Here is a 17,956-nt window from a genome sequence, read left to right as displayed (position 1 = left end):
AAGTTACATGAAAATTTCTTCTCTATTGCCTTTTTTTTTTTTTAACTCACCACCCATTCCTTAATTTAGCTATGCAGAAAAACAAAATAATTTAAAGAGCTCTATTCACATAGGGATTGAGCTGTACAATATGAGTTAGTACTGTGTAGTCTGAAATAGCATTCTGGTCATGTTGATATTATCTTCTTCATTTTGACTTGGGTTCCATAATAGAGCTATGAGATATCCTTTTAGGCAGTGGGATCTGTAGTAATAGTTACCTGTGCTGGGTGACTGGGGCATTACTTTTAGGACTAAGTTTGCCTATTTTGACCCAAAAGATAATTGAATCATTAGGTAGTCAGATTGAGAAGTAACTTGGTACTGAATATAAATTATTTGCAGAGCTAAAGCTTTGTGACTTACTGTCCTTTAAATCTCAGTTACTAACATTTCCTCAAAATCACCTGTGTCCTTTTTTTATGATATCAACTAAATCATTCATCATCTTCCTTTCCCATTGGTACTTTATCTTTCAAGAAAAAAAAAAAACTAGGCAGATAAACAATAGGATTGAAATTATTGTGATATCCCCAGCTGGCATTTCTCATTGCTTCATCACACAAACCTACTTTGAACAGACTGTGGTGGGAAGGAGGAGCATTTCTGATTTCTAAGGTTGTAACTTTGAAGCATATGTTATGTTTAAGATTTACTGTTAAATTATACATAAGATAAAGTAGTACATTGTAAGAAGAAAAATTTTGTTAGTTTCAAACAGTTTAAATAGTTTAAAAAGATATTTAGATCTTGCTTTGTGCTCACATTCCTTCAGTTACAAGTAACAAAACCAGACGCAAACTAGATTATGGCTAAAGCAAAAAAAATTCATTACACTCTATTGTGCTGTGCATTTTTCTATGTCAGCCTCATCTTCAGGCCGATTTACCTTATAGAGATGGGACTGTACTTGGTTTAGCCAGAGAGTAAGTATCCACCTCTGAGCTCTTACAACCATTTTGCTATACCAGTGTGGACTACTTATATGTCATGTTACCTAAACTTAATGACTGGTATAACATGAGGAAAATGAAGGATGGAATTAAGATGCCAACCAGTGTTCTCTACAGTAGAGCAGAATATCATTTCCTCCAGTAAATGTGCTGCTCTATTTTGAAAACTTTGAATTATCAACCCTTCTTCTCTATAGAAAGATGTGAGCAGCAAAATTCTTATGTGCATTTTCTGAAATTGTTATCATTACTTCAAAAGTATGTTTGATAACAAAGTTTCTATATAGTTTATTTAATCTAGTTTAACATGTTGAAAAATGGCTTACTTGCATGTATTTGACTAAGAACTATTAAATGTTGAAAAGTTACTGAAATTTTTGAATTGCATCTGAAACTCTATCCTCAGAATATAAACTGAAAGAAAATTAAGAGTTTTACCCTAAATAATTTGAATTACTTCATCATGATAGTTAAAAAAATAGGATTTTCTGTTGCTTCAGTTACTGTGACTTTTTTCCATTAAGCTTATTATATAGTAAGCTAGCATGTGGAAAAACATTGGTAATAAATCAAAAATCTAAACTAAGTATGACACCAAGGAAAGAATCCATTAAAAGAAGAGAAAATTGACATTAATTCTTTAAACTTATAAAGCTAGAATATGGCAGAAGATACTCTTCTCCTAAAGTTAGGAAACACCTATTTGTTTAGTTTAAAAGTAAATAATCATAGTCTTTTTATACATTAAAAAGATTAATATTTAAGACTCTTACAATAAGTGGGGGGACAGAATATATGAAATTTAAAATTTTATAGAAGTAGAAATACAAATGACCCATAAAGTTAGAACTGCATTCAGTTCTCATTAATAACCAGACATGACAATACACATGAAATAGACAATAGTTGACATTGCTCCTGTTCTGCTTGATTTAATATGAAATACACATTCTCACATGAAGTATGGAGACTGTAAGTTCACCTGCTTTGGAGATCCATTTAATAATACATGTCACAAACCTTAAGAAAATGTCCTGATTTTTAAAGATAAATAATTTGAGTGATTTCTGTGGCTACTGGATCTTTTGTTTATTTTTACATTTTAAATAACGAATAAAATTGCAAACTGCAATGTGAAATGTAGCGTTTTCATTCAATATGTACATGTTATAGTTCATGCCTCGATATTTCACTGAATTTAACATCTTGGAATTTTAAATTTCTTCTTTAAAATTATTGTAAAACTAAAGAATAAATCATAAAACATTACTTTGGAAAATGTAGGGAACAAAGACAAAATTGATTTTGCAAGGAAATTTACAAGGACCTTAGTAAATCATTTTTAATCTAAAATGGACTTTAAACAGTTCTAAAGGAACCCAATAATTTTATAGTGCATTAAGTATAATGGGACATAACAAATATCTAAATTTGGGAATCTTAACCTTACAGAATATTGAAGATGCAGTGAGTTTTTCAGGTGCAAGAGAAAAAGACTAAAGACAGACCCCCACAAATAAGTTACCTTGGTTTCAATTTAGACTCTTTTACTCTACTAATCGTTTCACCATTTAGATAAAAAGAGTTACAGAACTCTGCATACTATGCTGCATATCACAGAATGCTTCTTGCTTGAAAAAATGAAGTAATCATGATTTATACACTCTAAATAATTGCTAAATCTTGAAGGAATATGTAGTAGGATTTCCAGAAAGTAGATTTTAAACAAAACATATGTGTTTCATTGTGCACAATACACCATTGACATTCATTTGCTTGCCTTGATAAAAACAAGAATGAGTAAAATGGTTGCTTTGAGATGTCAGATACCTTAGTAAACATTTATTAATGTAAATTTGTCACTTTCTCCAGCTGTGTGAATATAAACAATGTTTCTTAATCATTTTTTTTGTTATTACTTAAAAATAATGTATGGTGGTGTTTGTAGGAAGTTGCAAAAGATGTTTCCGAATATAGTTGTATGGTATTGTTCATGTAAGAATGTGCAGTGATTCTGTATTCTACAGTTTCTCTCTGAAAACAACCATACAAAAATTGAAGCATACATAGTGAGTAGTTTACCAGTGTCAAACATTGTTACATTAAATTTACTTTATCATTAAATTACCATTAAATTTACTTTTTATTACTTTAATGAAAGCATAAAATTTAGTAAGCCTATGTTTGTTTTTTTCCTCCTAGACGGATTCTATTTCTAGGTATGTTTAACTTTTTTTTTTTACTGATCGTTTTCTCATTTTTATCTTTGCTAAAATTATGTTGCCTAGGTATTTGTGAATTTTGTAAGTTTATAGAATTAGATGGGTAATAAAAATCTAAAGAAAAGTGAGTGAGACCTAATGACTTTCTTTATTAAAGGCTGTATTTTTAGTTTTTGATCACTATTGTAAGCCACTGCGAAAGATTTTTCCCAAATCTGTACCAACAGTAATATCTTCTCTTAAGTTGTCCAGAGTTTCCTAAGTTTCTTCAACATTTGCTACCTCATTATTAACGTGAAATCCACACTTTGCCAGAGATTTATCTGATGAAATATTTAGCACCTTCTCTCTCAGCCCTGCTTTATTTAGGTAAAAGAAAATAGATGAAGATATTTTTAAGTGTCATTTAATTAAAAAACATGATCCATTTCTCTTATTCATAATTGTTAACCAAAGAACTCACAGTTGCTAATTAGATACGTTCTTCCTATGTAGGAAAACTCATTATGTCACTTTGGATGTCCTGTATTTCACCAAATTTTAATCTGTTACTATTTTAAAACTTCATTTACCACTGAAAAAGGAAAAAATTGCTATCAGTTAAACTATAATGCATCAATTATAAGTTATGTTCTGATCTCAGTCAAGATGTGAAAAAAGTATAATTTAAAACTGTTGAAATAGTTTACTTTTGACTTTTAAATATGGAAAATTTAAATATTTTCTTCAAATAATAGAAATTAGTAGTATTAAAAATAACTTCCTGTCTATTATATATCACAAAAATTGGTTATGTAACAACTCAGGGAGACTGTGTTTTGGAGCATCAAGTTAATATATACTAGGATGTGTAATAAGTTGTAAAAACCTATAATAAAGTTTTTTATTTGAACTCATCTTTTGAAGATATGAAACTAGTTCCACATCGTCTAGTGATCGGTATGATTCCTTGCTGGGTCGCTCTGGATCATATAGTTACCTGGAAGAAAGAAAACCTTATAGTAGCAGGATAGAAAAGGATGACTCAACTGACTTTAAAAAGGTACTCGGATTGTTAAATTAATTTAAAAAAAAAAGTTATGTTTTGTGTTGAGATATTTGTATTTTAATATTATTCTGAAAAAACTCGTAACCGGTATCTTAAAATAACTTTCATTTTTAGTTTTTTTTTAACTAATTGTAGGTAAAATATAAATAGCTGTCTGTTTTTTAAAGGGAAAAGTGTCAACTTTATTTCACATTTGTTGTTGAAGGATATCACTGTGATTAAGCAGTAAAGGGGCATTCAGTAGGAGATATGTATGGCCAATGCACACACGATGTTTCTTTATTTGTTTTTGGAAACAGTATCTTGTTATGTAGCCCAGGTTAGCCTTGAAATTACTGTGTGACCCAGAATGGCACTCCTCCTGCCTTAGCCTCCCAAGTTCTGCATTTACAGACATGTGCCACCACTCCTGGTTTCTCTTTTTCTTAATAGGAAGCAGACAGAGAACATGGCTTTCTAAAGAATATAGTTCTAAGATAATTGAAAAACTTGTGAAAGCTCAGGTGCTATTAAGGATAGAAATAAATAGATTCTAGAAACTCAGCAACCTGGCATTCTGAGTAGTAGTAGTATTCTGGAATAAATGTGATGGAGCTTGTGGAGAAGGAGAAGGTTTGTGGTAGTTGTACATTTTCCTGAGCATCTGGCAACTATTTGAATTACATTCTTTCTTATATGCCAATTAGCAAGAGTAGGAAGGAAGGAATAAGATTCATTCATTTTATTCAGCCAAAGAACTGAATACTGAATTTTGCTCACTAGTGAGATTCTACTCATGAGCAACTGAAGATGGAACTATCTTTCTGCTTTCGTGGGCATCTTCCTATGGTGGAAGAGACAAACATAATTATGCTAATTAATTATTTAAAAATTGAGACAATTATCCTGAGGTAGAGGAGTAGTTTTATAAAAGTATATAACAAAAAAAAAAGTGATAGGACCTGTGAATGCAAAGGAAGTGAGACTTCAGCCAAGAAGAGAAAAATTAATTGTTAATAGGTAAAACAGAGAGAAAGGTGTTTCTAGATTGAGTGAACTATAATCACATAGACCTTGTGGTGGAAGGGTACATGTACAGAGAAATGATTAAATTTTAATGTGCAGGCTGGAAACAAACCATGCATTATAGGACATTTTAAAGATATCTGTGTGGTAAAGATGTTGGGAAGCCATTCAAGGGATTCTAATTTGTGAGGGATGACAGAACAGTTAGCTTATGAAAATCAGATTTTCATTTTGAAGTTAATTTTGGTCCTATATATAACACAAAATAGAGGGAGGACAAGGGGAACAGTCCTGTTATTAGGGAAGTCTACATAAGAGATGATTTTAGCCAGACATACCGGGTAAGTTCTAGAGGTGGAGGAGAAAAAAGCAGTAGATTCAAATGTTAAGAAAGAGGACAGAGGGGATGGGAGAGGTGGCCCAAATAATGTATACACATATAAGTAATTGTAAAAATGATAAAATAAAATTAAAAGAATAAAAAGATGACTTTGGAAAGGAAGAATAGATCCCAATAATGCTTCATAATTGAAGCATTAAAATTGCTTTATTGTATAATTCTTAATAAATGCATAATTCAGCATCAACAACCAAAGAAAAGAGGACAGCATCATCAGAAAAAGCGAATGTCTTAGATTTTATCCTGGATTTTTGAACTATTTCAAGAAATATTTTGTGGGGCACCAGTGGCTCACGCCTGTTATCCTAGCTACTTGGGAGGCTGAGATTGGGAGGATTGCGGTTCTAGGCCAGCCCTGGCAAATAGTTTGAGAGACCCCCATCTCCAAAATAACCAGAGCAAAATAGCCTGGAGGTGTAATCAAGCAATAGAGCGCACCTGCTTTGCAAGTGGAAAGCCCTGAGTTCAAACCCATTCCCATCTATCTTACCTATTTATCTATCTATCCATCCATCATATGTATGTATATCTACATATATAATGTATATAAATGTATGCATATCTTTTGCTTGCCTTTTAACTTTACTATAATAGATATAATATGATAGATGTAACGGTATTACTCTGCCTAATTTTTGGAAATTCAAGAGTGAGTGAGACACAGAAAAGCTTATAGACCCCAAATAAAGATCACAGTGACTTATCAGCTACAGTTGCTATGTAGATACTGGTCATTATCAGATAACTGAATATTTTTTGAGAGAATTTGGAAAGTCAGAATTTTTTATTAAGTCTTAACATTTTAAATGCTGGAATTAATGTGTAGGCACTATTGAAAGTATATGAAAACATATGCATCCCAGTTGCATGGTAGAGACCTTGCAACCAAAAAGCATTAAAGTATGTTTTAATGTATCTTTTATAATATTATACTACATTAGTCTTCTTTTTTAATATTGTAATCATTGAGATGCCTGCATAAAATATTAGAGCAGAAAAGTAATTTGTTTTTTATCCCCTTATTTTTATAGCTGTATGAACAAATTCTAGCTGAAAATGAAAAGCTGAAGGCACAGCTGCATGATACAAATATGGAACTAACTGATCTTAAGTTGCAGTTGGAAAAGGCCACCCAGGTTTGTACCTTTTTTTGTTGTTACTCTGAAGATAATGGTTGTGATTTATTCTATCTAAAAAAGTTACATTGAAATTTTCTCTAATATTTTCTGTGTAGAAGTTTGGTTATTGATAATAGCGTGTTTGTTAATAAAAAGGAACCAAGATAATGCAATTTAAGGATAACTTTATTTGCTTTTTTCTGGAGTAAGTTAAAAATACAAAAGGTTAGTCTAGTAGTCAAAACTCAAGATATTTTTAAGATTTTGATACCTGTGTTGTGGCATATGAAGTATTTAAATGCTTAGCTCTATCATAACAATTGTAGCAAGGCATTAAAGGCGTCTATACAGAATCATTTTATAGCCACAAAGATTATTTTGTGGTGCTGAGAGTTGAATCCAGGACTGTTTACATACTAGGTAAGTGTTCTACCTCTGAACTACACCTTCAGCCTCAAAATTTCTTTATAATAATTTTTACATATTATGATTGTTCCCTATTGTTCAAGTAAAAGTGATTTGATTATAGAAGTAATGGAAGAAATTTTTTTTATAACTTCCTTCTGTACAACAGCCTACAGAATTTTAGACAATAAAATTGAGATGGGCAAAAAAAACTTCACAGTTTTGTACAAAGGTCTAGGAATTGTTTGCCAAGATCTTTTTCCATGGAACACTAGTTCTGGGAAATGGTAATAAGCACATCTCTTCCTGCTTAGTCCTCTGTGATCAAAGCAAGCACACAGCACACTTGTGTAATTTTAACATGATATTTTCTAGAATAAACACATATCTGTAGCACGAGTCCAGCTTAAAAACACTAATCTAAAATTGCATATTCAAACCAGTCACCAGTGGCTCATACCATCCTAGCTCTGTGGGAGGCTGAGATCAGGAGAATTGTCCTTCAAGGCCAGTGTAAGCAAATAGTTCACAAAACCCCATCTCCAAAATAACCAGAGCAAAATGGACTGGAGGTATGGCTCAAATAGTGGAGTGCCTACTTTGCAAGCATGAAACCCTGAGTTCTAACCCAAGTCTTACCAAAAAAAATAATAAAACTATATATTCTGTTCTACAAATGACACTGAGTACTTATTTTGGCCAGCCTTCTATATTCACCTTTTTTATAATTGCTAAAATTTCATTCTCTATGTTGAAAATATCAGCCTGGAGCTGGTGGCATCATGTGTCAAGCAGAAAAATTAAGAGGCTTGAGCTCACTAGGAAAAGAAAGCTGTGTAGGTAGAACTTTTTACAAGTGAAACTGTGTATGAACCTTATTACGATTATGGAGCATGCATGATTGGAAAAGAAAACTAGAGCATGAACAAAACTAAGATAGATGACACTAGTTTACTGGTCTAGCTGTATACATGCAAACCTGGTAATAAACATTTCATTCAAGGCCCAAGAGTCTGATTATTCTGATTGGCCACTCCTGGTGGTACAAGAAAGACTAGAAATTGAGCATCTGAAGGAAAACTAGGACGTTTTTGTTTATTCCACGGTCGTGCTCACCCATCTGCACCCTCAACCGAACTATGAAAACTGGAAAAGTGATGTGCACCATAAAATGAGTTGTAGAGACCATTCCATTCCTAAGCATTTCTTTTCTTCCTTATCATTTTAACATGGATATTCTTTTTTTCTTTACTCACACTTTGTATTACACCACATGAATGTAAATTATGCCACCTGAATATTGTCACTTCTTCTAATACCCATTAAAGGAAAGTTACTCTGTACCCCCTTCCCCCATCTTTATTGCACTTACATCCTTTTTTATAATTTCTTACTCTTTGCAGAGACAAGAAAGATTTGCTGATAGGTCACTATTGGAAATGGAAAAAAGGGTAAGTATCCATCTTACTGAATAACAATCATTTCCCCTCTTTATTGTTTTATATAAACAGTGGTAGGATTTTTGTCTTTGTTTTTATAGTTGATAATTTTAATTAGTTTAGATTTGTCTTTCCAGGAAGGAAATGATCTTAAATAAGATTTAATGAATTTTTTTAAAAATTACTTTTCCTTGCTCCTGAAATGTATACATTATGTAGTGAATCTGGTATTTTCAAAATGCCACTTATCTTTTTTTGATTTTCTATTGATGTATGTATATTTATTAGAACATTTTAATCATACATATGTTTATTTCAGTACTTTTTACCATTTAAATGCTTCTGCTCTTGAAGTAAAATTTCTAACCTGGGGACATCAAATTTTCAAATACTTCTTAATATTCTGACTTTGAATTTAAATATTTAGCTTAAGTAGGGTATTTTAAATGAAAAAAATAATAATTATAGGAACAGTCTATGCCATTTTCTGCCTTTCTACAAATTTTTATTAGCTGTGACATTGTCAGTTGTATTTCTCTCCATTCTCTGTTATTGCTATAAATTATATTATTTCTATGGAAGTGGCCATAGAAATAAATCTACAAGTTTAGTCAAAACAGTGGAGAATGTATGAGCAATTCACAAGTTAAAGGAAAAGTTCTTGTAGAATGTCTGGAGTAAAGCTCAGCAGTGACTAAACTTCTAGAGTTTTGGCCAGAGAATAAACTGCATATTGGTATCTGTGATCCCAAGGCTGAAGAATAATAATCAGAAGCATCATCATTTTCCTTCCATTCCATTTTTAAAATTACCAATTTGCCTTTTTCACCAAAAAAGAGATTGTAAACTAGTACAGAATATAAAAATATACCATAGTCTGTTACTGTCTATGTCATTTACTGAATTGTACCTTGCACTAGCTACCCTTTTAGTATGATTTCAAAAGTTTTAAAAGTAAATGTTATGGGTCATTTTTTAAAAGTTGGCATTACTAGCAAGGTGTGGTGCCACAAGCCTCTAGCATTCAGAAGGCTGAGGCAGGAGGATCACTAGTACGAAACCAGCCTGATCGATCAAGGCCAACCTTGACTACACAGCAAAATGCTGGCTCAAAAAAGAAAAAATTGGTATAATTAATAATTGCTAAATACAGAGAATCACTTATTAAATTTTATGTACTATTTCTCTTATTATATATGATTTTTATAATATATTACTTTCAGTTTGTCTCTTAAGTATGCAGAAACAATACAGTCAGTTCTCTATCATTTATATGTGTGGTTGATGTGAAAAGATAGAACAAAATATTTTTATCTGTTACACAGTCCCACTTTTGAAGGATATTTAATATTTCTTTTGAAAATAATATATATAACTTATAAAAATCTTATCAAACAGAGATAACTGATATTTTGGTAACCATCCTTTATGATTCTCCCATTTATACTCTGACATTCTCATCCCTTTTTTCTGCTTGTTATATGCGGTAAATTACCAAGTAGTTAATCTACTCTGCTAATCATAGTATTAAGTACCGTTTACATTTATTCAATATTCTGTATATATTAGGCAGATCCTGGGCTAAGCAACTTAAATATATTTTCCCTTAAATTTATTTTTTAATGTTAGTAAGTTTACTCAACACCAGAAATTGCCTGCAGTTTTATGATTGTCAGTTTCTTTGAGCCAAAAGAATCAGGCAATTGGAAATAAAGTTCATGTCTTGCTCTACTGCTAAGTTAAAATCTTGAAGATACTTCATAAATTTGAGGCTCATGGGGAGATTACCTTTTACTCAGAAGAAATTTTCTATTTCTGATATTCCACAAAGTTGAAGGATCAAACATGACACTATATGTGCTAGCATTTTAAACAGTGAAATGGTTTATGTGAATTTTTCATGGTGTATTATTAAGGAATCATCGATACAGAGAAAATAACATTTTGGTCTAAGTAATAATAAGCATGTGAATATTAGAATCTAACATGGTACTTAGAAGACTATGAGTAGTAGTATTCTATCCTTTTTCTTAAAATCACATACCCTAAAAACATTGACATGTAGTAAGTATACTGCATTACTAAATATCAACATTATTAATCTGGGAAAGAATGTCTTGGAAATAGTTTCAGTGTGATTAAACTAAATGTAAATGGTTTGTATCTGAAAGGTGACCGGCAAGAGTCAATATCTTCTGGGCGGTATGACCTAACCAGTTTTACAGCTCATCAATTACTGCTGCTTGCTTTTTGCATAACACCCTAGAATGCTTATCATATGAGGGAAAGTAGAACAGTACACTGCAATAATATATTGTATGTGGCTTTGCCTGTCACTCTTTGAAATGAGTTTAAGATAAATCTGCAGTTGCTTCTCTATTAGATTCACGGCATTAATGCTATGCACTGTCAACCAATATACAAAGCAATAAAGTCAATTATAGCTGTAAAGATCATGGGTGGAGGACCTAGTACACATGTTTTAGGCATGTTTGCTTCTTGCATTTTTGCTTCTATCACTAAAGTATAATTGCATCTTTGTATGAGGTTTTTTTTCTCTTCTGTACAGTCCTTAGTCTTGAATATTGGTATAAGCTATCCTTAAGTTTTATATGAAGTAAAAAGAAAAAAAAATGATTGAACACTGTGTAGCATCTTACTAGAAAGTAAAAGTTTTAAAGAAACAGCTTATAAAAAGTAACAAAAATAAAGATCTTCCTATTTCTTTCAAATTTTAGAAAGCTCTTTACACATCACTGGCATCACATCTTTTTCTATTCTGCTCCTGATTTTAATTATAAAGTATCACTGTTTCACAATATAGAAGAAACCTTTGAGAACATAATAATTATATAATTAACACTACCTTAAATTGATATAGGAACGAAGAGCTCTAGAAAGAAGAATATCTGAAATGGAAGAAGAGCTCAAAGTAAGTAAACCATCCTGTTTATGAAAGATAGTACTATTTGTGAATATAATTTTATAATACTATTATAGGTGTTTATATTAATTGTTCTTAAAGCTAATTATCCAGTTTGTGAGTTATCTATATCTTGTGCTTCTCTTTCTTCCTAAATCCAGGTTTTAGTGAGCTAGAAGAGGATTTAAAACCAAAATCATTTTGATAATTTTATAGCACTTTTGATATTCAGGTATAAAAATTAGATAATAATAACTAATAAAATGTGGGATTTAGTAATTCTTCACTTTTCTGTATATTCTTACATTTCTTTGAGAATAAATTTTAAAATAAAATATTCTTCTTTAGAAATAAAGGACATTAGAGGAGGAGACAGGCAGAAGTATATTTTATCAAACTCTGCATTAATTGTTTTTGAATGTTGAACACTGCAGGGAAATAAAAAGTCATAGCTAATTGATGGCCAGTTGCCACATTGTATTGAATAAAACATCCTACAGGAACTCATGCTAATAGAATTAGAATTTCAAGATTTAAATGTTTCATTTAATTATTTAGTTTGTTGTTAGATCAGTATTATTGAGAGGCTTTGAAAAGTGCAGACAGATCTTTTGGATTTTATTTGCTTATTGTATCACGAAATGAAATTTTAGGAATACATTGTTTTACCTTTATGAATCTCTTAGAATATTCCTTTAAGATTCTTAATTTTGTATATTTATTTCCTGTGATTCTTTATATTCTGATTGTACTCTTTTCCATTTTCTTATTTTTCAATCCTTTTTCTTTATGTTCTGATTCCTGCAGAACCTGCACCAAATAAAGCAGATTCAAACTCTGAGAGAGTTAAATGAGAAACTGCTGACTGAGAATAGGGCCTTGACAAGAGTGGTAGCCAAGCGCTCAGGGTTTTGTAGGCAACTGCAGTCTGTGAGCCTGTAATTTATAGTTTCATCATTTCTTCTTGGTATAGCCAGGCAGGTGTTTTTATATCAGTAAGCGTGTTTTTGTAATAGCTCACTTTTACAAATTAATACCATTGTGTCTGGAATTTATCATTATAACTGTTTAATTATGCATGGCTTCTCAGAATGTAAAAAGAATCACTAATTTTATATTGCAGCTGATAAGTTAGGGAATGATATAGGAATTTAAACACTTCTCTTCACTTTGTAAAGCTTATGTACATTTTTGGCTTTAAAATACTTTAGGGCTTAAAATCGTCTTTACTATGAAGAAAATGAAACAATCAATGTAACATTTTATATAATTAATATATTTTTTAAAAACAAGATTAAGCCTACATTATCTTTTTTTGAAAGTATCATTTTCAGTCAGAACTATCTTAGTTTATATTCATTTAGTTCTCTGTTGTAAAGATCTTAAAACGTCATTGGTTCCATACACACACACACACACACACACACACACGTTTTTCTGTTAGTTTTTTTGCAGTACTGGAAGTTGAACTCAGAGTCTTGTGCTTACTTTAAGGCAAGTTGCTCTACCATTTGAACCTCACTTTCAGACCTCCATATAAAAAATTAAGCCTTCCTAAAGACTTGACATAGGATAGTTTTGTGAATGGAAACTTATCAAACTAGTACATTTTGAGCACTAAAGAAAGAGGACTGAATGTTTTAGAAAGTGTGACTTAAGTGTCTAAAATATAAACTATTCCATTTGCTAGTCAACCTGGAAGAACACATACAATTTTAATCTTTGTTAGTAGAAAATTCATTTAATTTATAAAATAACCAAAACTTAAATTGCTTAGTTCTTAAGATACGAGGGTGTAGCCCAGTACCAGCGGCCCACACCTATAATCCTAGCTACTTGGGAGGCTGAGATTGGGAGGATTGTGGTTCAAAGCCTGCCTAGGCAAATAGTTCAAGAGACCCTATCTCCAAAGTTGCCAGAAAAAAATGGACTGGCAGTGTGGCTCAAGCGGTAGAGCACCAACTTTGCAAGCATGAAGCCCTGAGTTCAAAACCCAGTCCCACCAAAAAAAATAATAATAATAGTCATAGGATGTTTTTCTGTATACTTCAAATATTTGTTAGTTTTTATGTATTAATGTTTTCATAGATACAGTAACTTAAAGTTTATCCTATTGTTACATTAATTGCTTCCATTTAATGAGCACCTATCTTAGATCAGACATTGTACTAGATACTTAATTGAGGTCTTATAGGTGAGTCCTTTAAGGAATTTTAATCATTGAGAATGTCTGATTCCCTCAAGACTTTCCTAGGTAGGCTAGTTTTCTTGTGGAACAGTATATTATGGTTTTAGAGCTGGCATAAAGTAGAAAGGTTTTGGTTTGGATGTTAGCTTAAGAGCCTATCCTAACAAACAAGCTTCATTTTCTTGGCTGCTCTAATGTGGTATGTTTGTGAGTCATAAAGTCAAGTAACTTAGTACATTACAGTGGATAACTTTGAGAGAATAAATCTTTCATTCCATTATTTATTTATTGAACTAACTAGCTTCACAAGCAGTGGAGTTTTTTTTTTCCTTCATGATATGTGTTTTAGACATTAGAAATATATATAACTGACAAAGCTTGATCATTTGTTTTGTGGTAAAATAAAACATTTGCAAAAATGTTTTACCTTTTTATTGAAATAGAACATTTTTTCTTCTATTTGTCCTCTCATAGATGTTACCAGACCTAAAAGCAGACAACCAGAGGCTAAAGGATGAAAATGGGGCCTTGATCAGAGTTATAAGCAAACTTTCCAAATAGAAAGAAAAAGGAAAAGCAGCAGGAATTGCACATCCTAGTAACCCAGTGGACCATAATTGGCAGTCACTGGAATCCTGGGAAGAATCCTTGCAGACTGTCATTTTTGGATATCCTGCCAAATGCCCTTTTATCTAGGATTTTTGTTTTGTTTAATTTTCTGGGTTTTGTTTTTTGTTTTGGTTTTTTTTGTTGTTGTTGTTATCAAGACCATTGTTTCATGTAAATGCAGCTGCTGAGAAGATTTTTTTTTAATGACTGAGAAAACTTGTTTACAGCTCCAGCATATAAGGAAAGTGTTCAAGGCCAGATATGCCTCAGATATTTAACCAGTAAGCCTTAGTTGTACATAAATACTTTGTGTCAACAAAAACTTTCAGCTCTCACAGAAGACAGTTACTCAACATTTTTTGATGTGCCACAGTTGCCAGTTTTTCAATATTTAATTTTTTTTTTTTTTTTGCTTTGCATCTAAGTTTGGGTTTGTATTTTTTTCCTTCTAACTCTTCATGTGGCAGTCTTCTATGTATTCACAGCTTTCTCATTTACTGAAAAGAAAACTTGCTCTTCTGAGATGATTGTCATGTATGAGGCTAATGTGTTGTCTCCCACCTGGAACTGAATTGCTTGGTGGAACATTTGCTTTCACTGTTTGTGCAATACACATTTATTTCTTATATGAAAGCTTTAAAGTCAATTGAGATTAGATCGTTTAAGACCTGTTTTCTGCCTTCATTGGTCACTTTTTGTTTTTTATTGTAGTATAAGATGTTAGATTCTGTAATCTTCACATTCATTTTAGCAGGTACTGAGTGATGCTGTATATATAAATAATTGTATTGTTTTGATTTTTAGACCACCACATGGCATGCTTGACTATTTTCTTATTTCAAATGTCTGTTAATGCAAAGTAGGCTACTCCATGATAGTGTTAAAGACAAAATTTGCTAACAATGTGATACAGAGACTTCAAAAGTTACACATTATGTGGAGCCCTGTCTTTACAAAAGTTTTCTACTGTAAAGTGCTTCTACTTTTATTTTGTTTTTATTTGGTAGTATTCAGCCATAATTAAAGTTTCATAAGATAATTGCTTCACATTTCACATACCTGTATTTATCTGAGTGCTGTCTGAAACTGTTGTGCTAGCCAAAGTAATGCTATGAAATCATTTGCAGACTTAACTCATGAGTAAATGTTAAAGTGCACTGTTATTGCCATGTGAAGAGGCATCGACTTTGATACCACCATCATGTTCAGACCATTTTATACATTTCAGTGGCCTTTTTTAAGAGGGAAAAAGAAAAAAGCAAAACCAAGTACATAATGACGAAGGCTCTTATTTGGACAAATAGCTTTTATATTTCATTATACCATGCAAAAAAAAATTACATCTTTCTGGCACATAACTGTCTCCTTAACCACTGAACAGTTCAGCCGTTTGAATAAATTGTACATTGTAAAGCTTATAGTAGCTGATTGTATTATTGAGTGTATTGTATACTATATTAAATGTGAATTTGTACCCCTTTCATTTTAAAAGGTCATTGTGTTCTACTGCCTATTTTAGATTACTTTGGGGTTGGGGAAGGGTGTTTTGGTAAGCAGGATTTTAAGTCCTCTCTCCTGATTGGTTTTATGAAGATATAAGGTTATGCTCTTACTACCAAGCTCAGGATTCTTGATTTTAAAGGTACAAGGATAGTTGTGAGGCATTTATTTTTTGGTTATATTTGAACTGTATGAATGGTGGATCTGAATATAGAGAATTTCCATGGTCTAATGTGGAGGTAAAATATACAGATAATTGATCAGTTTGAGTGACTGCAACATGTTCTGGTTGCACAACAGTTAGGCATGCTATGGTTTTTATTTGTGAAGTTTGGATGCCTGTGAAGAATGATTAAATACATGTTTCTAATATTTTAGTGTTTTGTATTTAGGTTATTTATTCTTTGTATCTAAAATTGAACAGCTACTGTGCTATATTGATTTTATTGGTAGTATTGAGCAGACCTTGTTTCTGCATGAAACTAGTTGCAAAACCCACTATTTTGGAAATAAAAATGTATTTTGACATATACAAATAAAATGAATAAAACTATTTTAAATGTGTGAACTTTTAATGAAGAGATTTTAAATTTTGTTCTGAGATATTTAAATTGTGCATGGGTATTTTTTCACTAATGGCTTTACTTGCATACCAATTTGAATAACTTGAAATTGTAATATTGTGATAATTTGCACAACATTGTACATGCACATCTGTAAATGCAATCTTAATTGCCATATTTATGCAATCTGTGTACTAATTTGGACAATTGTTTATATATTTTACATAAAGCTGTCTGTATGCAGAATCTGAGAACTAGTTTTTTATGATAATAAGTGGGGAAAATAGTGGTAACACTAGTTTCTAGATAGTTGCTTTGTAGCACAAGATTTCATTTCTGTAAACATTTTGTAGTTTTTAAAAATCAAACCTGTGTTTTTTTCTTAACTGCAAACCTAGGTTTAGGAATACATATGAAGATAATATTCTCCTGCAATAAAAACTAGTTTAGATCATTCTCCAACTTAGATTTGTCCAAGGTTTGATTTACTAACACAGCTGTAAATAACAAGGAGGCTTTCTTCTTTGGCTGTACTAGGGTTTAAACTTAGGGTCATGTGCTTTCTATGCAAGTGCTCTACCACTTGAGCATGCCTCCAGGCCTTTTTGCTTTAGTTATTTTTTAGATAGAGTCTCTCACTTAAGCCCAGGGCAGCCTTACACTGTGGTTCTCCTACCTATGCCTCCTGCATAACTGAGTTTTTGGGCATCTGCCATCATGCCCGATAAGAGACATTTTAAATTTTTTATTTTGACATTTTGGTAGAAGACCTGTAGTAAACCTGTATTTAACTAAATTAATGAATTCTATCCTTAACTAAGTTAGTGAATTCCAATACTTTGCCTGTTCATGCTCACAGAATTATTGGTATTACTATTTGTACTCCATTAAAAAAGGAAAAGAAAACCATCTCATATGTAAACACTTGAAAAGCAACTATAGAACTATTCTGGAGAGTATTCATATTTTTAAAAAAAAAAGGCAAAATAGATATTTGCTAATTCATTAGGCTACTTTATTCTTTTGTCTAAAAGCTTATTACCAGCTGGAGGAGTGGTTCAAGTGGTAGAGTGCCTCCCTAGCCAGCACAAAGCCTAGAGTTCAGATCCCAGTACTGCCAAAAAAATAAAAACACAAAATTTTTAAGTTTATTATCACTTAGTCTTTCCTGGCTTATCAAAGACAGTCATGACACTCCCAATGCCAGCACTCACTGGCTAGCCCATGAAGACAATATCCAAAGGGCCAATTTCTTCTCTCTATACTAGTACCATACTTCCCAGAGAACATAATAGCATCTGGCATTTCTTTATCATCATACACAGAATACAGAGAAAATTCCATTAACAATCATTTACTATCCATTAGCCCTATCTTAATAATGAAAACCTTTGGTGCAAAGATGAAAGCTGACTGATAATAGTTGGCTTTTAGGTCTATGTGTGTGTAGTCTCTAAGTATGCATGTTAAAGAGGGGTGATGTACGTAGAAATACTTCTCTTTAAAAAGTATTGATTTTTAGAATGAAATGTTCTTTATTTTCT

The 17,956-nt window shown here is 31.9% G+C and overlaps 1 protein-coding gene across 3 annotated transcripts in view; it reads left to right on the top strand.

Moving 5' to 3' along the window:
* Positions 1–16,658, top strand: part of Ppp1r12a (protein phosphatase 1 regulatory subunit 12A) — a 126,273-nt gene extending 109,615 nt beyond the window's left edge. For 2 of the 3 annotated variants that reach the window (XM_074084004.1, XM_020181673.2), the window contains 6 exons: positions 3,195–3,211; positions 4,121–4,256; positions 6,699–6,803; positions 8,594–8,641; positions 11,511–11,561; positions 14,215–16,658. In XM_074084004.1, coding sequence (XP_073940105.1) covers positions 3,195–3,211; positions 4,121–4,256; positions 6,699–6,803; positions 8,594–8,641; positions 11,511–11,561; positions 14,215–14,301 — 444 coding nt within the window. In that variant the 3' untranslated portion in view covers positions 14,302–16,658. Of the gene's footprint in view, positions 1–3,194; positions 3,212–4,120; positions 4,257–6,698; positions 6,804–8,593; positions 8,642–10,800; positions 10,832–11,510; positions 11,562–14,214 lie in introns of all 3 variants that reach the window. The other variant, XM_074084003.1, reaches the window with a different exon arrangement.
* The last annotated feature ends 1,298 nt before the right edge of the window (positions 16,659–17,956 follow it).

This window comes from Castor canadensis, chromosome 8 (assembly GCF_047511655.1).
Source record: "Castor canadensis chromosome 8, mCasCan1.hap1v2, whole genome shotgun sequence".
NCBI classification, from domain to species: Eukaryota; Metazoa; Chordata; class Mammalia; order Rodentia; family Castoridae; genus Castor; species Castor canadensis.
This window is presented reverse-complemented; position numbering and strand designations above follow the sequence as displayed.